This window comes from Canis aureus, chromosome 28 (genome assembly GCF_053574225.1).
Source record: "Canis aureus isolate CA01 chromosome 28, VMU_Caureus_v.1.0, whole genome shotgun sequence".
NCBI classification, from domain to species: domain Eukaryota; kingdom Metazoa; phylum Chordata; class Mammalia; order Carnivora; family Canidae; genus Canis; species Canis aureus.
Genome location: NC_135638.1, coordinates 5,553,198 through 5,575,030, shown reverse-complemented (window position 1 = coordinate 5,575,030; position 21,833 = coordinate 5,553,198). Strand labels below are relative to the sequence as shown.

At 40.9% G+C, this 21,833-nt stretch overlaps 1 protein-coding gene across 1 annotated transcript in view; it reads left to right on the top strand.

Moving 5' to 3' along the window:
• Window positions 1-21,833, top strand: part of NECAB1 (N-terminal EF-hand calcium binding protein 1) — a 185,766-nt gene that overhangs the window by 156,689 nt on the left and 7,244 nt on the right. Inside the window, exons 9-12 of the mRNA XM_077876306.1 lie at window positions 2,408-2,461; window positions 10,453-10,565; window positions 19,915-19,992; window positions 21,287-21,378. Coding sequence (XP_077732432.1) covers window positions 2,408-2,461; window positions 10,453-10,565; window positions 19,915-19,992; window positions 21,287-21,378 — 337 coding nt within the window. The remainder of the gene's footprint in view (window positions 1-2,407; window positions 2,462-10,452; window positions 10,566-19,914; window positions 19,993-21,286; window positions 21,379-21,833) is intronic.

Genomic DNA, 21,833 nt, shown 5'->3' with positions numbered 1-21,833 from the left:
TTGGTATGCGAGCTAAGATTAAACATGACCGTAAGAAAAACGGTGGCTAAGGAAATTAGCTTCCCAGTCGTGGAAGACGTGGGAATGCGTGACCTCTATTTGGAAAACAAACCCTGTTAAAACATAAAGACTCAATTGTTACGTAATTTCAGATTCATTTAAAGAACATAAATACCTCCTTTTAAAAATAGGTTCGAAGTTCTTGGCAAACCTGTCTTTATTTGGTGTCTTAACTTTATATAGCTATTTTTAAAGGAAGGCTTAAACTTAGGTCATGCCTATTTTTTTTTTCCGCAACTTTATATCAAAGTATTATCACATCTCTTTCTTTCCTAGACTTTTTCTCCCTCCCTTCCTATGAAAGGGTTTCATTTTGAGGACACCGTCTGAGAGGTTTGCTGAAAGTATGATGTGCTGGTCTTCGGCATTGGGTCCCAGCTGTGTGGGGCTCAGCATGACCTGTCTTAATGAATGGAGAGGCAGTGCAAGTTCCATGTTCTTCTACAACTTATTCTGTACTGTGAATTAGGCTTTTAGAGGAAAAACTACCCAATTGCCAAACAGTAGCTAAGTGCATGTCATTTCACAGCTGACTCTCTTGTCTCCTGCAGCTGTTGGCGCCGGGTTTGATCTCCCCCATTAAAAGGAAGTGTACCTGCAGTGGAACACCTGTTATCTTTTCTCTGCACTTAGTACGATAAATCCTTCCTGCACTGTAAACCAAGCCCAGTACCATTCATGGGGAGTGGGGGGTGGGGGTGTAGGCGGGGATAATACTTGAAATTTCTACAAGTTCCTTCAGGCATTCATTCTTCCCATGAGAATTTCTGGAGATATACTGAGATTAGATTTTATGTTTTGCTTGAGCTCTGCAGAAAACTGTGTGTCGAATAACACAACAGCAGCAAAACCTCTTCGACTTTCATGACGCCTTAAGTGTATCATCAGATCACAGGACGTCCTCATTTGAAGGAGTAGAACTAAGGATGCTGCGTTCATACCACTTGTTTTAGGTGTTGTTCCTAACTTAGAGAAGATGGAAGTGAAAAGCGTACCTGACCTGGTGTCAGGGAAAGAGTGGTCAAGGAGATCACTGTCGTTGCAGTTTCTACCCGTAGGTTATTCTTTAAGATTCAGCTCACGTGCATATGCATTGCATCACTTTGCCTTCAGGGAAAAGCTGTGATTTCTTATTTATTTATTTATTTATTTATTTATTTATTTATTTATTTATTTTTATTTTATTGTTTTTTTAAAGCTGTGATTTCAATGGGGCACTCACTCAGCCGCTCATTTACTCAATAGTGTTTATAGAGCGTCTGCTTTATGTCAGGTATTGTTCTGGCAGTGGAAGTACAGCGGTGATCCAAACAGGTAAGGCCCTTGGTCCAATAAAGACAGGAAAATTAGTAAACAAACCAATGAAACAAGGTGACCCCCCAATCGTGAAAAGTACTGTGAAGACAAAGTAAGGCAGGGTGGTAGAGACGAGGCACTGAATACTTAAAGTGGGTGATCCAGGCAGGTTGCTCTAAGGAGGTTATGTTGGAGTTGAGGCGTGAGAGAGGAGAAGGAGCCAGCTAGATGCATTCCCTAAGGAATAGAGAATTCAAGGCAGAAGAAACAGTAAAAGGGAACCCTAGAAAAGTCCAAATAACTTGTCTACAGTTTTACAAGAGAACAGCAGCGTTAGAGCTACGGAGCTCTGTCTTTAACAAGCTTATATTATTTCAGACAGTCTCAATTTCTACAATTTTCAATTTATTTCTTATCTACTTGAAGGGATTATTGCACATAATCCTCACTTACCATAAAGCTAGGATATATATTCTTAGAATGAAGTCCTCAGAGATTACATGCTTAGTTTCACCGGAGACATTAGCGCCGTCCATTGATCACTGCAGAAGAGTCTAGGATCTTTTTAGTAGTCGCTGGCTTTTAGAAAAGATCAGTAATGTTTTCAATTGCTTTTGAATTCATGTTTTAGTGATGTCACATTATCACTAGAGTATAAGAGTATTATTGCACTTCCACGAATGTCTGTCATGATCTCTGAGAAAAGTGGCGATCAGCACTGACAGCAAGAGGTCAGCCTCGTCATCCTTGGTCTTTCCTGACCTATCCTTTCCCTGCTTTAATGAATCTGCTCCACTTTGTTCTCTTTTGATGTCATCAGTAAACTTAAAGTAAGAACAAATTAAACACATCTGAAATGGCTTTTTACCATTGATAAATAGGTAAAAGGGGCTTTACTAGAACGGCTTCATTTTTAAAATCAGAATCATTCCGTTTCCTTTAAGATAATGAGGTCCTTTTGGTACAATATTAGCCATAAAAGAGTTACCACTCAAGTATATGGTATTTCCTGTGTCTCACTCCTGGTGCCTTCCTTCCCTATTTCTTGAAGGATCTCAAACTTGAACCACGGGAAGAAGAAGTTATTGAAGGGAATACTAAATCTGTGAGTACTTCTTTTCTAGATCAAAATGTTAGAAATATGTACTCTGAAGATATGATTTAATTTATTCAAAATTAGTTACTATCTCCATGAAAATTTGAAAAAGTAGTATGGAGGTATATTTTATTTTGCATGGTAGTTTCAAAATCGTGATTTGTAGAAAACGAATGCCTACTTTACAAGGTTTTTATGTAAGTACTTGCATGTGTTGTGTGCAAAATGAGAATTTTATGCATATATAAATCACTGAGTTATTGAATAATTGAATGAATGTGATTGGCCAGAAGGGCGACATTCAAATTATATTATGAAAAACACTGTATCACAAACAACAACCCTGCGAGCCTGAGTGCTGCACCTGAGCTGAAGCTTGATGCTATGCAGTATTGTATCTCAGCTTTTATCCTAAGGCCAGGCACGCTGTAAGTGCTCAGAAAGCGTTTTTAAAGAAAAAAAAAATTGACATTTAGAGAGGAAGGAACATTTATGCTCATAAGGAAAAGGTGTCTATCCAGAGTGGTGGCCATTTATAGAGATTGGAAGAGAACAGACGAAGTGATGCTAATAGGCATGGAGACACAACAAAAAAGAGGGTTCTGAGAGCAGCTTACTAATGGTGCTATGATTAGAATCCCATAGATGAGGACTCTTTCTCCCAAAGACAACTTATATTTCACTACGTGTTCAGTGTTTCTGTTCCTCCAAAGACAGGGGTGTGTGGTCTGTATTAATTCATCAGGCACCCAGATTTCTAAAGGGGTACATTTGGGTGGGAAGCAAAATGTTTTTTGTGAAGGAGAGAAGGCTGTCGACTGCACATACTAAGAATACTATTCCTAGCCATCCCGTAGGCACAGGACTGTGACCTTGCAATCTTGCATCTCTATCATCAATTAGATTTGCATGTGGAAAAAGCTCCACTCCAGTCAAGAAAACTGAATGTCTCATTTCTAATATTGAGAGAGAGAGACCATCATCGTCTCTTCTTACGTAAGTTCTTAACCTGTGACAATTCTCTCTCACTAGCTAAGTGGGAGAAAACTTGTCTAAGGATTGCTTATGGAAGGTAGCAGACTGTTCCATTCTCTGGTCCCTGACAGAAGAGAGGCCAATGTCAATTGTAAAAGATTTATCAACCCACACAGCAATACTAACTCAATAGTACATAGAAGTATTAAACAAAATAGGATTGGGCAAGATGGTTCAGCAGTCAATATTAGTTAAAAAGCAGGAAAGGGTATTCCTTAACTATTGTTAATGACACGTAGAGGCAAAATAATTATGTTCTTTGGGAATACACATCTAGTAATGATTTGAACAAGTTTGTTTTCCTCAGAGATACCGATATGTGTCATGAAAAGTTGTATTTTAGGGCGCCCGGGTGGCACAGTCAGTTAAGCATCTGCTTTCGGCTCAGGTCATGAGCCCAGCCAGGGTCCTGGGATAGAGCCCCGCATCCATCCGGTCGGCTCCCTCCTCACCAGGGAGGCTGCTTCTCCCTCTGCCCTTCCTCTCTGCTTGTCTTCTCTCACACTGGCTCTCTCTCTCTAAAAAAAAAAAAAAAAAAAAAAGTTGTATTTTATCATTAATGGTGGTGATGCATCACCATCAATTCTTATGAAACCTGTATGCAGAATGAGCAAAACAGGTCTCCACCATCCACAGCCAGCGCTCAGCATTGCATGCTCCTTTGTGTTCAGCGATTTATCTTGGTGTCCAAAACCAGTTTTAGACTTCATTGATTAGAGAGGTAATTTTCCTTTTCCATTAGCGAATACCTGAGAACCTTGAAAAATAAGTTCCACATAGGAAAGCAAAGAATACATTTTTATGATACACTTTATTTGTTTAAAGCTGTTCCTTTCTGAGCCTTTGCTACGTACCAAGCATTGTGCCAAACACACACATCTATAATTCACTTCATCCTCATAAGAGCCAGACGAGTTGGTGCCATCATTAAGCCCATTTTGCAGATGAGAATTAAGGTGTGGAAGGATTTAAATACCCTAGCCAGACCCCAGGAGTTCTACACGAGACCTGCACCCCATACCATAATAGTCCGACTTCACTGTTTGGTGCATTTCTGGACATTAAAGTGGAGTTGTTCTTTGCCAGTGAGGGTGTGAGCTAACATGACTCCATTTCATGAGATTTCCTACCATGAGAGCAGATCAGTAGTATCTGGTGGGCTTATTTAAACACACAGCAAAAGTCCCAAACCCTACAAGCTCCATATCTAGTTTTCTGGGACGTGAGTCATTACATAATGATGAGTCTAGGATATTATTTCTTCTTTTTTTTCTTTTTTAGGTCCTTTTTTTTTTTTTTTTTCTCCGTGAGCAGAGTATGAGAAGTAACATCTATTGAGTATCTATCCTGGGCAAGATTTTTACCTACACTATTCCTTTTAATCCTCCCCCAATCTCTATGAAACAAGTACCACGCACTGCTCCAATTTCACTCCGTGACCAAGGATGAAAAGATAAAGTAACTGGTTCAAGGCCATATAGCTAGTAAAAGTGAAGTCAGGTTTTTTGTTTGTTTGTTTGTTTTTGACATGATAATGGAGATAGATGAAAGACAATGATGTAGGGCTCTTGAGTTTGCAGGACCACCTCAAATCCTTTCCTGGAATGAATAGTGCATAAATGAAATTTATTAAAGAGCTTTCAAGGGATCCCTGGGTGGCGCAGCGGTTTGGCGCCTGCCTTTTGCCCAGGGCACCATCCTGGAGACCTGGGATCGAATCCCACATCGGGCTCCTGGTGCATGGAGCCTGCTTCTCCCTCTGCCCGTGTCTCTGCCTCTCTCTCTCTCTCTCTGTGTGACTATCATAAATAAATAAAAAATTTAAAAAAAAAGAGCTTTTAAGAATGGTCAGTGGCTAAAAGCAAAAGCATCTTTTGCTTATTTGACCACCAGCTTCATGCCAGGCCCTGGAGGAGGGTCTAGAGAAAAAGTGGTGAATATTGCAGGTGCTACAAGACCCCAGAGGACCTGCAGTGATTCAACAAGCAGGTCAAGTGATGACAATTATTATAGAAAAGCATAGATTTGGACAGCAAGGGAATTCAGCTCAACTTAGGAGGCCAGCAAATGCTTCGAGAATGACATAGTATTGAAGATGAAATAAAAAAGAATAAGTAGGAGTTTGAAACAATATTTATATATCTTTTACAACATTGAATTTTTCCAATGTTGTACTAAAAGAACAGTTGTTCTAAGGTGCTACGTAGGAATATTAAAATGTTCCAAATGATTTGTCACAAGCATTTTATAAAGACATCAACCTTCACAATTTATAATTTTACTCTTGTTATAATAAAATAGGAAATGTACATCAGAGAGAAACTCAGATCTAAAATCCAAGACTATCACTTTATGGCTCATGGAAAATTGGGGGGTAATTTCTTCTAGTTGTCAAATACTAGGCAGAGAGTATGAATCATTGAAAGGTCAGTATGATTTTTGGAGGGAATCCAGCCAGACCACACATCCTGGATCTGGCCAGGTATATTTATCCACCCAGATCCTTTCTGCTTGCTGCCATTGTATGCTTCACATGGCACTTTGTATTGCACAACTATTGGAAAATGATGACAATTTCCTAAATATTTTCTATGTTCAAAAGGGTTCTTTTTGGATTCAATATAATTTTAAACAAGGTTTGATCACATTCTGGTGAGTTTCAAAAGCTGTAACTTTTCTTGAGCATATTGTTGTTTATACCAGAAGAACTTATGCATAGGAATTTACAAATCTAATTATTTTTCTGCTTTTTGACCCTCATAAAACCTGTGAATAATAATATTTTGTGAAGTAAATTAATCCTGACATACAATATCATGTGTATTGGGGATTATTGCCATCAAAGATGTCATGGACTATTAAAACATAGTTTTGCTTTGCAATAGCTATTATGAGATTGAACAAGAACACACAAGAAAGGCTGTTACATTTCTAAAGATGTGCTTGGAACACAATGGTAAATGTCATAAATAGAGCTAGAAAACATGAAACAAATTAGTTGCATTTAAAATATTTCTGTCTCCAGAGATTAAAAAAGCTGAAATTTCTGGAGAAAAAAAATCCAAGAATTCAAAGGTAGATGCCACTAACCTAATGTGACTAGCAAACACTGTTCTGTAAATATTTCACCATAATTCCATCATTACAAAATCCCTATAAAGTAAATAATAAAGGCTAAGCCCCTCTAAGGCAGAGGAAAGAAAATGCCTGGGGCTGGCCATTCCCACTAGATTTCAATAAGGATCTCATGCTGTATATTTGATGTAAGTGACATTTAGACATAGAATGAAGATATTAGGACTCCTGTAATTCTCCCATGTGCCTCATCCTACAACTTGATCTGACCAGCCTAGAAAATTTAAGGATTTTCTTAGGACCTCAGAATGTCTACCTTAAATTACCCAAGATTTGAAAAGCTTCTGTTGGGGATCCCTGGGTGGCTCAGCGGTTTAGCGCCTGCCTTTGGCCCAGGGCGTGATCCTGGAGTCCCGGGATCGAGTCCCACGTCAGGCTCCCTGCATGGAGCCTGCTTCTCCCTCTGCCTGTGTCTCTGCCTCTCTCTCTGTCTCTGTGTCTCTCATGAATAAATAAATAAAATCTTTAAAAAAATAAAAATAAATTTTAAAAAGCTGTTATCACAGTAGTCATAAAACATAGATTATCTGGGCCTCATAAATTGATATCTTTGTGCAAATGTCTGAGGAAAAGAGGGGAAAGACATACCTTGTTTTGGTTGCAAAGTAAATTTATTTTCCAAATTACGTTTACATCCATGTGTGTACGTGAATGAATCACTCAGCTATTACTATATAACAAACCACCCAAAACTCAGTGATTTAAACCACAATTCTAGAGGTAGGCAATTTAGAGTGGGATCAAGTAGGTGGTTCTTCTGGTATCAACTGGCCTCCTTAGTCAGCTGCAGACCAGCTCTGCTGATCTTGGTTGGATTTTCTCATATGTCTGGGGCCTCCACTGGGATAAATCCACTGACTCAGCCCTGTGCTATGTGGTCGTTCATCCTCCCACACGTGGGCTGGCAAAACTATAGTGTACTACCTGTTTTTATATATAAAGTATTATTGGAACACAGCCACACCCATTTGTCTATTGTCTCTACACTAAAACAGAGTTGTGGAGTGTGACAAGAACCTTATGGCACACAAAGCCTAAAATAGTTACTCTCTGTCCCTTTTCGTAAAAAGTTGGCTGAGCCCTGCTCTCCAAGGGTTTGTTCACATGGCAGTTTCAGGGATCCAAGAGAAAGAACGGAAATTCACAAGGCCTCTGGGGAGTTAACCATGAAACTGGCACACTGCTTTCTTCTGCCCCATTCTGTTGGACAAATTAAGTTATGTGGCTGGCCCAGATCCAAGGGAAGGGGAAATAGGATCCATGTTTTGATAGAAGAAGCTAAAAAGTCAGATTTCAAAGGGCACGCCTTCAGGGAGTAGTGAAGGAGTCTGTTCTTGATTGCAATTTAGATCACATAAGAATTGCCTTCAGACTAAAAGAATTATGGTGGAATAGGTAGATAGATTTATTAGGAAAGCCCATGAGAAATTATCTGAGTCCCTGTTAATTACAAATACGTGATCAAGAAGTCCCTGTAGACTGCTGTCAAAAGAACATGTCTACAATTATTTTGGCAGAGATTAACTTAAACTCTTAGTTACTGATACTAAAACCAGGTCCTGGGAGACTGGTACAGGAGATTGTTCATTACATGATCTTAGGAAACAGTTAATAGGCTTGTATCTACTGATTCTTGGTCTCTGATCCTTAAGGGAAATAAAACAAAGCACAATTAAAATTACTGAACTCATTAAGGCGACTGGGCTATGGAAACAAATAGACCCAAATGGAGAATGATTCCAATATAATAAAAGTTTTTCCCTTGCCCAGTAAAACGGTCCACACAGTGATTCAGGGACACAGCCTCCTCTTAAGTGTGGCTTTGCCATTTCTAAAGCAGGTCATTCTATCAACAGCAAAGGGGAACAGAATTTGGAGGGAGGTCACATCTCTCTAGAAAGTCTTGGTCCAAAAGCAATACACAGCACTCCTGCGTGTCTTCTGTTGGTGAAAATGCATCAGCTGAGGACACCTAACTTCAAAGGATTATGGAATATGCACTCATAACTCTACCTAGAAAAAAAGAGGAAAGGGATTTAGGGGGACAGTTTGGAGTCTTTGCCACAGTGAACCTTCTGATCATCAAATATTCATTCTTTTCACATATATAGAACACATAGACCCCTTCACAGAGGAGACCACCCTAAGTCCTCTGCAGTTACTGCTTCTGGCTCAAAGACCAGGATCTCTGGGTGATGACCAGTCCTCCCTGTAAGATCAAGAGGCAGTTCCTTGCAGTCTGACATAATACTTAGGACTGGGCCAGGAGAAATGTCGTAAGAGCTGCAATTCGAGAAAGGCATGACTAGCACACAGCACACAGCATTCACTGGTTCATTGCAACAATGAATTCATGCTGGGAAGGTGTTTGTCAGTGAAGGAAGTGATTAGAAACTGGGTCTCCATTCTGGGAAGAATTCTGTTGCCCATTGTTGTCCTTTTGAGAGTTTCTTCTTGGTTCATTATCCTCCAAGACTCCATCGGAAAGAGCTGTTTGAAGACTATTGTCCTTTATAGGGGTTAAACAGTAGCCTGCTTCCTGCTCTGGTGAGTTTGGGGGCCCAAATATTACCTTAAGATTTATACGATCAAAGGACTTTGAGACTGGGATCAAGATTTATTGCACAACACAGTTCTGTCAAAAATTCAGTAGACTTCTTGCCAGTTTACATATAATCAGTTTCATGATCGTATCAATACCTAAAATTATTCCATAGATATAGTTTTCAAACCTTGTTGATTTCTTTACTAAACTCCGTGAAGGTAAGGATTCTATCTTGATTCATCCCTATATACTCAGCATCTAGCATTTACCTGTAAGAAAGCAAAGTAGGAACAAGAACTGAACATATAAAGAACCTGATATGATACGTTTGATAGGACTGGTCTCCAACAATGGTGGCTGTGAACATGACGTGAGAAACTCATTGGAGAGGAGACAGCCAACCAGGGTCTTAACTCTGGCTCTGCCACCACACAGCTGGGTAATATCGTGCAAGTTGTTTTCCTCATATTCTAAACTGTCCTGACATTGTTGTTTCACACTTTTATCATTCGCGCCCAATCCTTACTTTTTTTTTTCTTTCTTTTCCACCTCTATGATTCATTACCAACTGTTGATGGAGGAAAGGCTTAATCTTGAGATCAAAGTGCCATGAGAAGCCCATAGGCAGATCTATAGGGAAGTCTTCAAACTACAAGTGCTATAAAGATAATAGGATTTATTGCAAGAAGCAGTTGCCATCCAGCCCAGTGTGTTCCATTTAAACACAGGCTCCCTTTGACGCCATGAGATTTTGAGCAGGGCCTGTGTGGTATGTGGTCGGTGGTTAATGTACCTTTGGAAACGCAACACGTTGAGCACGAAGGTTGAAATTTGTTTGTCATGATACACATGGCTAATATCCCAAAATATTTAAGGTAAAGCTGCAGCTGCGCAGTGTGTAGAGTAGGACTTACTCTCAGCCCTGGCTGCACATTAGAGCCACTAAATACTAGTGCTTGTGCCCCACTTCCAGAGATTCTGGTGGAAGTGCAATTTGAAGACCTCCCCAGTGCTTCTAATTGAGAACCACCGCTTTTAACGGGGAAGTGTATCCTTGGGAAGACACTCTCTTTAGCACCTGCTCCTAGAGGCAAGACGAAGATCCAGCCTGCTTTACAGCTTTTCTACGGTGTTATTACTTGGATTAGTCATGGTCTTCCTTTTGGTCGTATTTTTAGATGAGAATTGTTTGCTCTGTGAGGAGGACTGGGCTGGGCCATGGGGGGTCAGCTTAAGGGGGGCTCCCTGGCAGCCAGAGTGGTAACACTTGGCTCTTCCTCGGCAGCACATCATGCTCGTCCAGCGTCAGATGTCTGTGATAGAAGAGGACTTGGAAGAGTTCCAGCTTGCTCTGAAACACTATGTGGAGAGTGCTTCGTCCCAGAGCGGATGCTTGCGGTAAGCGCTCTTGAATGTTCCTTAATGGAGGGAACTGGGAGAGCAGGTATGGGGGACGGGCATTTGAGAAGCCTGTTGTTTATGTTGAGCACCCAGCCCTCTGGGTGAGGCAGACTGCAGACTTTAATTGGGTGTTTCTCTTCGATTCTTGGACTCTGTGTGGATTTGATCATTGGGGGCACCGAGGGAAATAAAATGGTGACAACGGTTTGAAGAGGGGAGTTTCTCTCCTCGCCTGACACCTCCCCTTCTGCATCCAGGCAGGCCCACACTGATTTAAAATCACCCCGATAGATGAGCTCCAGCTCTAGTGCGTCTAGCTCTGATTGCTCCCTTGGCAGCGTGCCCCGTAGCCTAATAGTGATTTCAGCCACTATGAAATTGTACAAAGTCTGAAGTCTTGATTTTTTATGACCTTGGTCATCAAAAAAATAAATTAAAAAAAAATAAAGAAAAGAAACCACTTCTTTCCGTAGTCGCCCCAGTTCAGGCTTCGATTATCTGTGGCTACTAAAATTTATGAACTATTCCTCATTTTCAGTGTCTCTGCTCCAAGTGGTCCAATCAATAGTTACTAGAATAATTTTACAGAAACAGTTCTTAACAGAATTCCTTTCATCAGGAACTGCAGTAACTCTCTGAGTTGCTTAACCAAATGCTAGATGTTTCTCTGACCCTATGTTTTTCCTACTCACAAACGCACAGCACTGCTCACTTTGGCTCTCGCCACCTGAGTGTCAGCAGTGCCCAGCTGCCCATTGTCTTTCCAGCATAACCTGCGCCTTAGACCTGGCCACTCACCTGCTTCTGGAAAACTACAACCAAATCTACCCCTACCTCGGGGTTTGTTTAAACTGCATCTCATAATGCCCAGTTCCTCATGGAGAACTTGCTAAGACCCTAGGACGACTGTGAGGATGAACTGAGTGCTAAACACCGAGGGGCCCAGAAAACGTGAGCTGGGATGACTGTGGCCTCATCCTCTAGCTGGTTGACCAGTGACCCACTCTGTCGAGTTGCAGGGGACTTGCTCAGTGCCTACAGTCTTCCAGGCATGCCTGCATAGTAGAAACGCAGGAAATGCTGAGTTTGCGTTGTTGATTGTTCACAAAAAACTGAGAAGGGCTCACACTGAAACCATTTTTAATCATTTTAGTTCAGTGACTTAGGGGTCTGCCACAGTTTGAGTATATGTAGTCTTAAAAGCCTACTCCTCTGAAACTGAAATGGAATGCTTGGAAAATGCATGTGAGTATGCGTGTGTGTGTGTGTGTGTGTGTGTGTGTGTACACCGTCCATAGCAGGAACTGCTCACCCAAAGAAGTGGGGACATGGGGAAGATAAAGTCTTGTTTGGTAGTCACAGTCTCCAGGAATGGGTTAGATTTCTCACATTTATAAATAGGGCACAGAGTTTGATTATTTTTTTATAAATTTATTTTTTATTGGTGTTCAATTTGCCAACATATAGAATAACACCCAGTGCTCATCCCGTCAAGTGCCCCCCTCAGTGCCCATCACCCAGTCACCCCCACCCCCCGCCCACCTCCCCTTCCACCACCCCTAGTTCATTTCCCAGAGTTAGGAGTCTCTCATGTTCTGTCTCCCTTTCTGATATTTCCCACTCACTTTTTCTCCTTTCCCCTTTATTTCCTTTTCACTATTTTTTTATATTCCCCAAATGAATGAGACCATATAATGTTTGTCCTTCTTCGACTGACCTATTTCACTCAGCATAATACCCCCCAGTTGCATCCACGTCAAAGCAAATGGTGGGTATTTTTTAAGGACTGGTGATAGTTCTTTAATGTGCGCTGGGGAAAGGGCTAGAAGCTACACAGACGGCCCTGAGGGGTGACGGGAGCTGTGGCGGGAGAGCAGCTATGGAGATAGACCTGCATGACCTGCTACAGACTATTCTCTCAACAGCCTAGGACCCTGGCTCTGTGGGCTCCAGCTGTGAGGTCGGGGGCGGGGGCGGGGGGGGGGGTGCTCTTCCAATGAGATAAAGAGACTCTCAGCCTCTCCTTTTCCTTTGCAAGCTCGTTTATTTAAGAACTCTTCACTCACTTATTGCTGATTTTTCAACTGATTTCTGTCTTTTACTGGAATTATCAAAAAAGTAGACTTAATCAGATGGAAATGAGCATCAGAGAATCGCTCCCCATGGACGGAAACCATGTGAAATACACGTTATGCCCACATGCCTGTCTAAATTCAGCCGTGCCACTTCGTCAAATTCAGTTTTCTTCTGTATCAGCTGATGAGCAATCAGATGGGCCACTCACGTTGTCCGTCGTGCTCCAGCATGCCCTGCACCATTGCCTTGTGCTTGGCTGATAAAATAGAACTCAGGATTATCAGTTTTGCAGTTTCTTTTCCCCTGGTAATAGGCTGAGCTTCACCATGGCTAGATAAGACATGTTGCCATCAAATAAAGTAGGAATTAAGGATTAACGACTAGGCATTTTGTTTCCATTTTCTTATTTAGTCTTCCCTGCAATCATCCGAAGTATGTATCACATCCTCTGAAGGCGAGAGTAGGCTCAGATGCATTAAACATCTTGCCCTAGCGTATCTGACTCCAAAACCCACATTTACTCCTTCTTGCTAGTATTTGGTCATCCTTGAATTAAAGTTTTCTGGACTTCCTGTGGTTAACCAGGGGTAGAATGGACGAGATCCCTCCTGTTCCAATTACAAGGTCTTAGTTTCTCAAAATTGGGCAACTGACTCAGGCTTTTGCCCTGAAGTCATCTGACCGCAACACTCAAGAGGTTTAGGGGCTGACGGAACCCTTACCAAAATGTCAGTCACTTGAGTTCTAAAATGATTGTTAGCGGAAAAGCCACGTAAATCAGTTGTGTGACCGTTGTGTGTGTGCACACAAAAAATGATTCTTTTTGGTTATTTTTTATAAGATTTGAGAGGGAGAGAGGGAGCAGATTTGGGGGAGGGGCAGACAGAATCTTCAAGTAGACTCTGCTAAGCGTGGAGCCCTACGTGGAGCTCAGTCTCACAACTCGACCCAGGAGATCATGACTTGAGCTGAAAACGAGTCAGACACTTAACCAACTGAGCCACCCAGGCGCCCCTCTTTTTGCTTATTTTATAATCATGACGGCTTACGAATCCCCAGTGAGCTACCAATTGAATATATGTGGTGTACCCAGTGTATTCTTAGAACTGTGCTTGACATCAGGAAAAGTGAGGGAAGGTTCTGCTTTCAAGGGTCTTAGAATCTAGTTGGGGAAATAGGTTACTCATTCATAGGCTAAAGTCTCACAACTATTAAATAGGATGAAATGATTTCTGAAGTCAGTCTTAGATAAGAATTCTAGAATATGTTATGTGTTCTGAATTCCATGTCAAGGGCCTAGAGAACATGAATGTGGAATTGTATTAGAAGACGTGATCCTGAGACTTTACCATGGCCAAAGAAACATCTTAAAGAACTAATGATATGCTGTGGCATATTGACTATGAATAATTTATCAGCATTTTTGTGCAAGTAACATAATTCAGTGGCTGGAGCTTGGTGTGGAGAAATGTGGGGGTGGGGGCGGGGGGCAGGAGACTCCCTTGTGTTGTGTTGTGCCTTTTCTCCAGTGGTTAGGTTCTATGAGCTAAAGTAGGGCATGTAGGAAAAGGAGGAAGCCAAGAGGAAGAGAGTTTTGTGTAACTTATCTTCAACGCCAACTATTCTTGAGCCACGTCCTTTCCCCCTGGAAGCTGTTTCACCACTTTTTTCCAGCTGTTGGGGATATTCAAGGTCTCCCAGAGCTCAGGGCTGAAGCTCTTAGTCACTGTATCCAGGGACAACTTAGCCAAAGAATTCTTGCTTCAGCCAGTGAGTGGTGTCAGAGGACACACCAAGGAGGGAGACTGAAGCACATTAGCAAAGGCTCAGAAATGTTCTATGTAATTCTAAGTGTGCAGATAATTGAAAGCTGATCATTCAAGCCCTCTGCCTTTTCGAGAGAAATATTGCTGACAATTTTTTCATAATTAACCAATTCTTAGTGTCGTCATTGCACATTACGCACATGTCGCACTTTGTACTGGACGGTCTTAAATAGCAATATCCTTAAATGTCATTGCTGTGTATCGGTCAGTCTTGCTCATAACTGAAACCACCCAGTCTTTAGAGCAATTCTGATTAGCATTTTCACCTGTGTCCCTTTGAGCCAAAATCCACGCTGGTCTTCAGCCCTGCCACCTGGCTCTTCACCAGTCGGCCTGTAGTCAGGAAGAACGAGAAGAGAATAGTCCCAACAAGTCCTCCTCTTATGTCTGAGGCTCGGGATGCAAGCATTTCCGAGAAGCCCTTGCTTCCCAGCACACGTTCTTTGGTATCCGTTGGTCCAGCTCAAGTCACATGGTCATTCCTTGACTCCAGAGCAGGTGAGAAAACCCGTATCCAACAGAGAAGCGGGAACTGGTGATGGCTGTCTCAATCCAGCGCCGACTGGTACGTTGGTTATATTGTGAGCTCAGCGGTGGCAGGCTTCTGTTAAGAGTGAGTAATCGTACAGGCAGCAGTGTCTGCTGTATCGCCCCAGAGTCCATGTGAAGGTAGAATTACTCATTCTGTGTCAAGTGCTTAGACCAGGGGCAGGAATAGAGCCATACATGGTAGCAACCGGCACCATCGCTCTTGGCGCGTACAATGATACAGCAATTGCCACCATTATTGGCTTGCAGCTTTACGTTGTTTTCACAAATGTCTTTTTCCTTCAGTTGTTGGGGGTTTTTTGCTTTGTTTTGCTTTGCCTGGTCTGGTTTTCTCTCCAGTTCCTTTTACTTCTGTCGTGCTTTTCAGCTTTAACAACCGTTTAAGACTTATTAGCCTTTGTAACTGCGCATCCAGTGGAAGTGCCACTTTCTTCTGAGCTATTGAACTAACAGCGAATTCAACACCCCAAATTTGCCAGGGACTGGGCTAACTGCTCTGCAGGCAACCCTTTAGTCCTCACTGTCCTGTTTTTATCATCATTTTACCGATGAGGAAACTGAGGTTAGTAATGGGCCCAGAGTAACAAAGCTACGAAGTTGTAGAGAAAGGTAGGCCTGCTGGTCTATACTTCAAACCATTGCCTGACCACACTGATACTTTTCAGTTCTTTAAACGCTTGAGAATGATGCTAAAAATATTTTTTTAATTCCTTACAGGCTTACAGATGTCTAGAAGGTCTAGATTGCAGGATAAGTTGGCTTTTAATGTAATAAGTAATATAAATGAATCAGTAGTTCTTGAAGAGCCTAAAGTGCTAAGCTGAATATTTTAAACTTTGTCCTGAAAAAACAGTCATGGGTTGAAATTTGTCCCATTACATCATCAACTTATGTTTGGAGATTATAGACGCTTTGAGGCTATTGTGAAAGCTATGTATTTTCTTCCCAAAATAAAAAAGACATGCACATCAATTTGCAGCTCATTTCAAGGATTTCCAGGAACCCCACCCAAGAGCTCACTTATGAACTCCGAGAATTAGAAAATCTCTGATTTCACTTTCCATCCGCTTCCTTTGATTCTATTATAAACCTTTTCCCTAGAAAATTTGAGATTGAGTTAGCAATATTTGCTACATCATACCTTAATTAAGATAAACAGCTATGAAAAAACTATTTACAGGCAAAGAACGAAAGGAAAAAAAGCATTAAAATTTCTGTGTGTAGTTACCACCACCTGCTGGTCGCACTTAGGTAAATCCTAAACTACATTTAGCTTGACTTTTACACTAAGAACATTCTTTATTCTCTTTTAAATCAATATCGTTGCTGTTAGTTTAGACTCTCATTTTGATTTCTAATCTGGATATAATGTAAAACTGTAGACTGAGCAAGCTGGACTGAGGGAATTTTTTATTTTTTAAAAAATTATAATTCCGTGGTAATTAACTCTGTGTTAGCTTCTGGTGTAGAGTGTAGTGATTCAAGAGTTTTATATGTTACTCAATGCTCATCCTGATACGTGTCCTCTTAATCCCCTTTACCTATTTCACCCATCCCCCCCACCCCCCACCCCGTCCACCTTCCTTCTGATAACCACCAGTTTATTCTCTATAGTTAAGAGTCTGTTTCTTGATTTGTCTCTTTTTTTTCCCTTCATTTCTTTTGTTTATGAAATTCCACGTGGAGTGAATCATGGTATTTGTCTTTCTCTGAATTTTTTTGCTTAGCATTATACTCTCTAAATCCATCCATGTTGTTGCAAAGGGCAAAATTCTTTTTTTATGGCTGAGGAATATTCCTCTGGGGAAGTGCGTGTGTACCACATTTTCTGTATCCATTCATCTATTGATGGACACTTGCTTCTATATTTTGGCTATTGTAAATAATGCTGCAATTACCATAAGGGTGCATATATCATTTCCAATTCATGTTTTTGTATTCTTTGGGTAAATACCCAGCAGTGGAATTACTGGATCATACGGTAATTCTATTTTTAATGTCTTGAGGAACCTCCGTAGTTTTCCACTGTGGCTGCATCGGTTTGCATTCCCACCGGCAGTGCACAAGGGTTCCTTTTTCTCACATCCTCACCAACTCTTGTTGTTTCTTGTGGGTTTTTTATTTTTTTCCCCCTTTCTGACAGGCTTGAGGTAATATGTCATTGTGGTTTTGATTGGCATTTACCTGAGGTTTAGTGATGTTGACCATTTTTTCATGGCCACCATCTGTCTTTGGAAAAATGTCTGTTCGTGTCTTCTGCCCACTTTTTAACTGGATTATTTATGGGGTTTCTGTGTTGACTTGTATAATTTTTTTATATTTTTTGGATACTAACCCTTTATCAGATGTGTCATTTGCAGATATCTTCTCCCATTCCACAGGTTGGCTTTTTTTGTTTGCTGTGCTGAAGCTTTTTATTTTGATGTAATCCTAATAGTTTATTTTTGCCTTTGTTTCCCTTGCCTGGGGTGACAGATGTAGAAAAATGTTGCTAAGGCTGATGTCAGGGAACTTATTGCCTGTGTTTGCTTCAAGGATTTTTATGGTTACAGGTCTTACATTTAGATCCTTAATCCATTTTGAGTTTATTTCTGTGTATGGTGTAGGAAAGTGGTCCAGTCTCAGGTGGGCCTGGGCCCGAGTTGAGTCAGACCTGGCATTTGCCAGAAATGTAGTAGCACGGAACTCAGGGCACTTCCACCGTTTTGTATCCTGAAAGTTTCTGTTCATTGTTGAGTGGGGCCTGTGGTCAGACCAGATGTCCACCCTCAGCCCACTGCTGGGGCCCTAGTTGGGCTGGTGGGGATGTGGCTATCTTCCCCTTTCCCAGGGGCAGGCATCGCTGTGGAGTGATGCCGGCCTGGGCAGAGATGCTTGTGCACTGCCAAGCTCTGGCTCTACTTTGGATGGGCTCTGGCCAATAGCGTGTGTATGGGGGAGGGGGGAGGGGGGCAGATCCACTGAAGTGTGCAGGGGCTGGATGTGTGGTGTTCGCAGGGCTTGTGCTGGTCCACTGTGGGAAGGACCTGCAGCCACCAGGACCAAGACAGGCCAAGTTGGAGAGGGTGGATCTGCTTAAGTGCAGGGATCGGGGGCGGGCAGGAGGCATAGTATTAGCGCGTTATGTAGGGACTGTCTGCTGCTCGGGTTCCCCCAGGTGGCTGTGTGTTCATACTGGAAGGCAGGGGAGGGAAGTGGACCTGCCTGTTCCTTGGTTCCTGGAGAAACCTGCCACTGATCCCTGCCCCTGCGACACATGCCCTGAGATTAGTAAACAAGGACACCCCAATCGTATTTTCAAACTGCTGCTTCTATGCTGTACGTTCATGGGGCTGTTTGTCGTGCTCCTAAAGGACAGGGCTTCAGTTTCCTGTTGCCCTCCAGGCTCTCCCAGAGCCAGCCCTGATGATTTTTAAAGTAGGTCTTAAGTCCCACTCGTCGTAAGAACTCATGCAGTTTGGCCCTTCTGATTTTCAAATCAAATTCATCTTGCCTGTGCAGGCTTCCTAGTGTGAGGGTCTGTTTCTGTCTCTTCTCTAGCCCCCATGGGTCCCTCTCCTCTGCCAGCAGTCCCGTGGTCCATGTAGCTCCCAACAGTATTCTTACCCTGTTCCATGTGGTTTCTTCTCCACATTTAGCTCTGGAGAATCTGTCCTGCTGGTCTGTGGGTCATTTTCTGAGTTACTTACACTGATGTGGCTGTCCTCTAGTTCTGTCTGTGGGGCAAGGTGAATTAGGGTCCTCATTCTCCACCTTCTTCCCTGGAAGTTCCTGGAATTAATTTTTTAAAGGCATCTTTGTATTTGTCTCTCATCCTCCCTTAAATTTATCAATCTGTCCCCTCCTCCTTTCTACCTTAATTTGGATCTTTGTCATCATTCCCCTAAGCAGTTTCACCACCTTTCTAGCTTTTCTTCCTCTGTCGTATTGACTTTCTCCATGGGATACCTCACACCACCATCAGGATATTTAAAACCCACCTCGAACCCCAATATTTACCTGTTTTAAATCCTTCAGTGGTTCTTCATTGCTCCAGGATTAAATCCAGCCTTCACCCCAGTGTGTCTTTGCAGCACACTCCCAATCCAACTCCTCTAAACCGTATTACATAGCCTTTTAGTCACTCTCAAGCTAATCAAAGAATTGCAAGGAACAAATTTTTCTGCCCCAAATTGGAAAAGCAAAAAACAAACAAACAAAAAAAACCCCAAAAAACAAAACACAAAACAAACCTACAGTTATGGCTAGAATGTAGAATGTAGAAGCAGTCAATCCAAGGCTAAGGTAAGGCCAGGAATCTGGGAAGAGCTATGGCAGCAGAGAGGACAGATTCAAGGAGCTGCACTTGAGGGCAAGGGCAAGGGCAGTGGCAGGCACTCAACATTGTTCGGAACCCTAACACAACAGATACTCGATATTTTGAATGAATGAAATTTTACAGAAGTTATGTGTGTGATGTCTATAATATATTGAGATGATTTTCATGATGCCAAACCAGAAAATTAAAAAATTATGTCAAACAAAACGGAGATACTAATCAATTCTTCACAAAAATTTCATTTTCATGCAGGCACCATAGTTGTTTCCTATATGAATAGGTTAAGATTGTTTCATACCACATACAGAGATGATTAGAAAAATTAGTTTGCTTCTTGGGGCACCTGTGTGGCAGACAGTTAAGCACCTGATTCTTGATTTCAGCTCAGGTCATGATCTCGGGGTCATGATATCAACCCCACGTAGGGCTCCTTGCTCAGCGTGGACCCTGCTTCAGATTCTCTCCCACTGCCTCCCTACCCCCAGCTCACTCTCTAAAATAATTAACTAAAATCTTTAAAAAAGGAAAAATTAGTTTGCTTCTTGGGGCTACTTATGCTTTTACTTTTCCATTTCAGTATTTCCATACAGAAGCTTTCCAGTGAATCTCGCTACATAATTTATGAGTTTTGGGAGAACAGCAGTGTGTGGAATAGGTAAGTAATAAGCAGTTTTTTTTTTTTTTTTGAGCCAAGGAGAGGGAAATATACGTTATGTTTTTAGGACTTGTAGGGAAGAGCTCTATTCCCTTTACATCTCCTCTTTCCCATTTGTTCATTTTCCTAAATCCCATCCTTTTAGGAATTTATTTCATAGATTAGAAATTAGATTAGATTGTGCTTCTTCTTGAAGCACAAATGCTTTTAGTAATGATACCACTTTAAGTGTTAACCATTTTACTGATGTAAGAGATATGGGTCATGGGTGTCTAAAGTGTCAGGAGGGCAGGTGGACAAAGGACACAGAAAAGGATGAGAAAATAATTTTACTTTCTAATTTTTCATAAATTCTGTGGTATTTTACTTTACCATGAAACTATATATAATGACTAAAGTCATCATAGCTTATTTAACTTTTCTAAATGTCTTTAAACACTGCAAAAAAAAAAGAGGGAGAATAAAGACATTCAATTAAAAAATCAACTTCTCTTGGTAACTATTATGCAGTTAATGTATATAAAATCATATTGTACATGTTGAATGTACATATTTTGTCATTTATTCCTCAACAGAGTTAAACAGATCCACCTATTTGAAATTGATTACAAATAAGTAACATATAATTAGAATGGGATGAAGAATATTTTTGCTATTCTGAGATTATATAGTTCTAGTTGATTTTAAATGGCAGGGAATATAGCCCTCCAGTAAGTCCATATTTAGGGTTTTAAATATGGTAATGGAAATAATGGAACACTTGGAAATTTCGTTGATAAATATTTCACCCAGAAGTTCTATTTTTTTTTGACTATTTTAAGACTACAATACATAATGATACCAGTAGAATTTCAAACTCAAAAGGGAAATTTAAAAGCAACTTACTCAACTTTGTACTCCAGGCCTACACTTTTAGATTACTTTTCTTTTTTTTTTCCCGAGTGAGAGAAAATCTATAGTCTCCCTTCTTAGCTATCCTATTTTTTAATCATCCTGACAGCCAATATATTCTTCCTTCTGTTTAAACTTGTCTGCAGTTGAAATCTTTCTCCATTTGTTTTATCTTCTATAGAGAATTAACGTTCTTCTGTTTTAAAAAGTCTTTAAAATTTTTTTTCTGATGACAATTGTTGAGTCTCATTTTTAAGGCTAAATAACCATAAAAAGAAGTCTATTCAAATGCTTAATTAATACCATCCCAAACCTTGCCATCTTGACTGAATTTGAACTCTGTTGCACTCTCCTTAGGAAGATAATAAAAGTGCACAACCTTAACCTATAATTATTTATACAGCCACCTTCAGACGAATTATAGCAAGACATTCCAAAGAAGCAACGTGGATTTCTTGGAAACTCCAGAACTCACATCTACTATGCTAGTTCCTGGTAATTATCCTGGTTTCACAGTGCTTCTATGTGCTTTCTGTATTGTCTTTTGCTTTTTATTTTTATTTTTTTTTATTTTTTATTTTTTTTTTTTTGTCTTTTGCTTTTTAAAACATACTATGTTCTTTCCCCCTACACTTTATCATGGTGCTATATTTATTATACTTTAAAAGGGGTGGGGGGAATAAGAGATCTATATATTCTACTGTCTTTAGTCCTTAGTTGATCCTATTTGTATTCTAATATTAGTCATTTCCTGGTCACATTCAGTAATTTATTAAACTTACAAGTCAAATCATGATATTTCCAAAAAATCATTCAAATGCTTTGCCACAATACAGTGTATTGAATAAACTTGAAATGTGTGACCCACAGACTCCAGATTAGAATTATGCTGGAAATATTTAATAGCTATTAAAATATTTTATGTAATTGGGGGAAAGCAGAATGGAAAA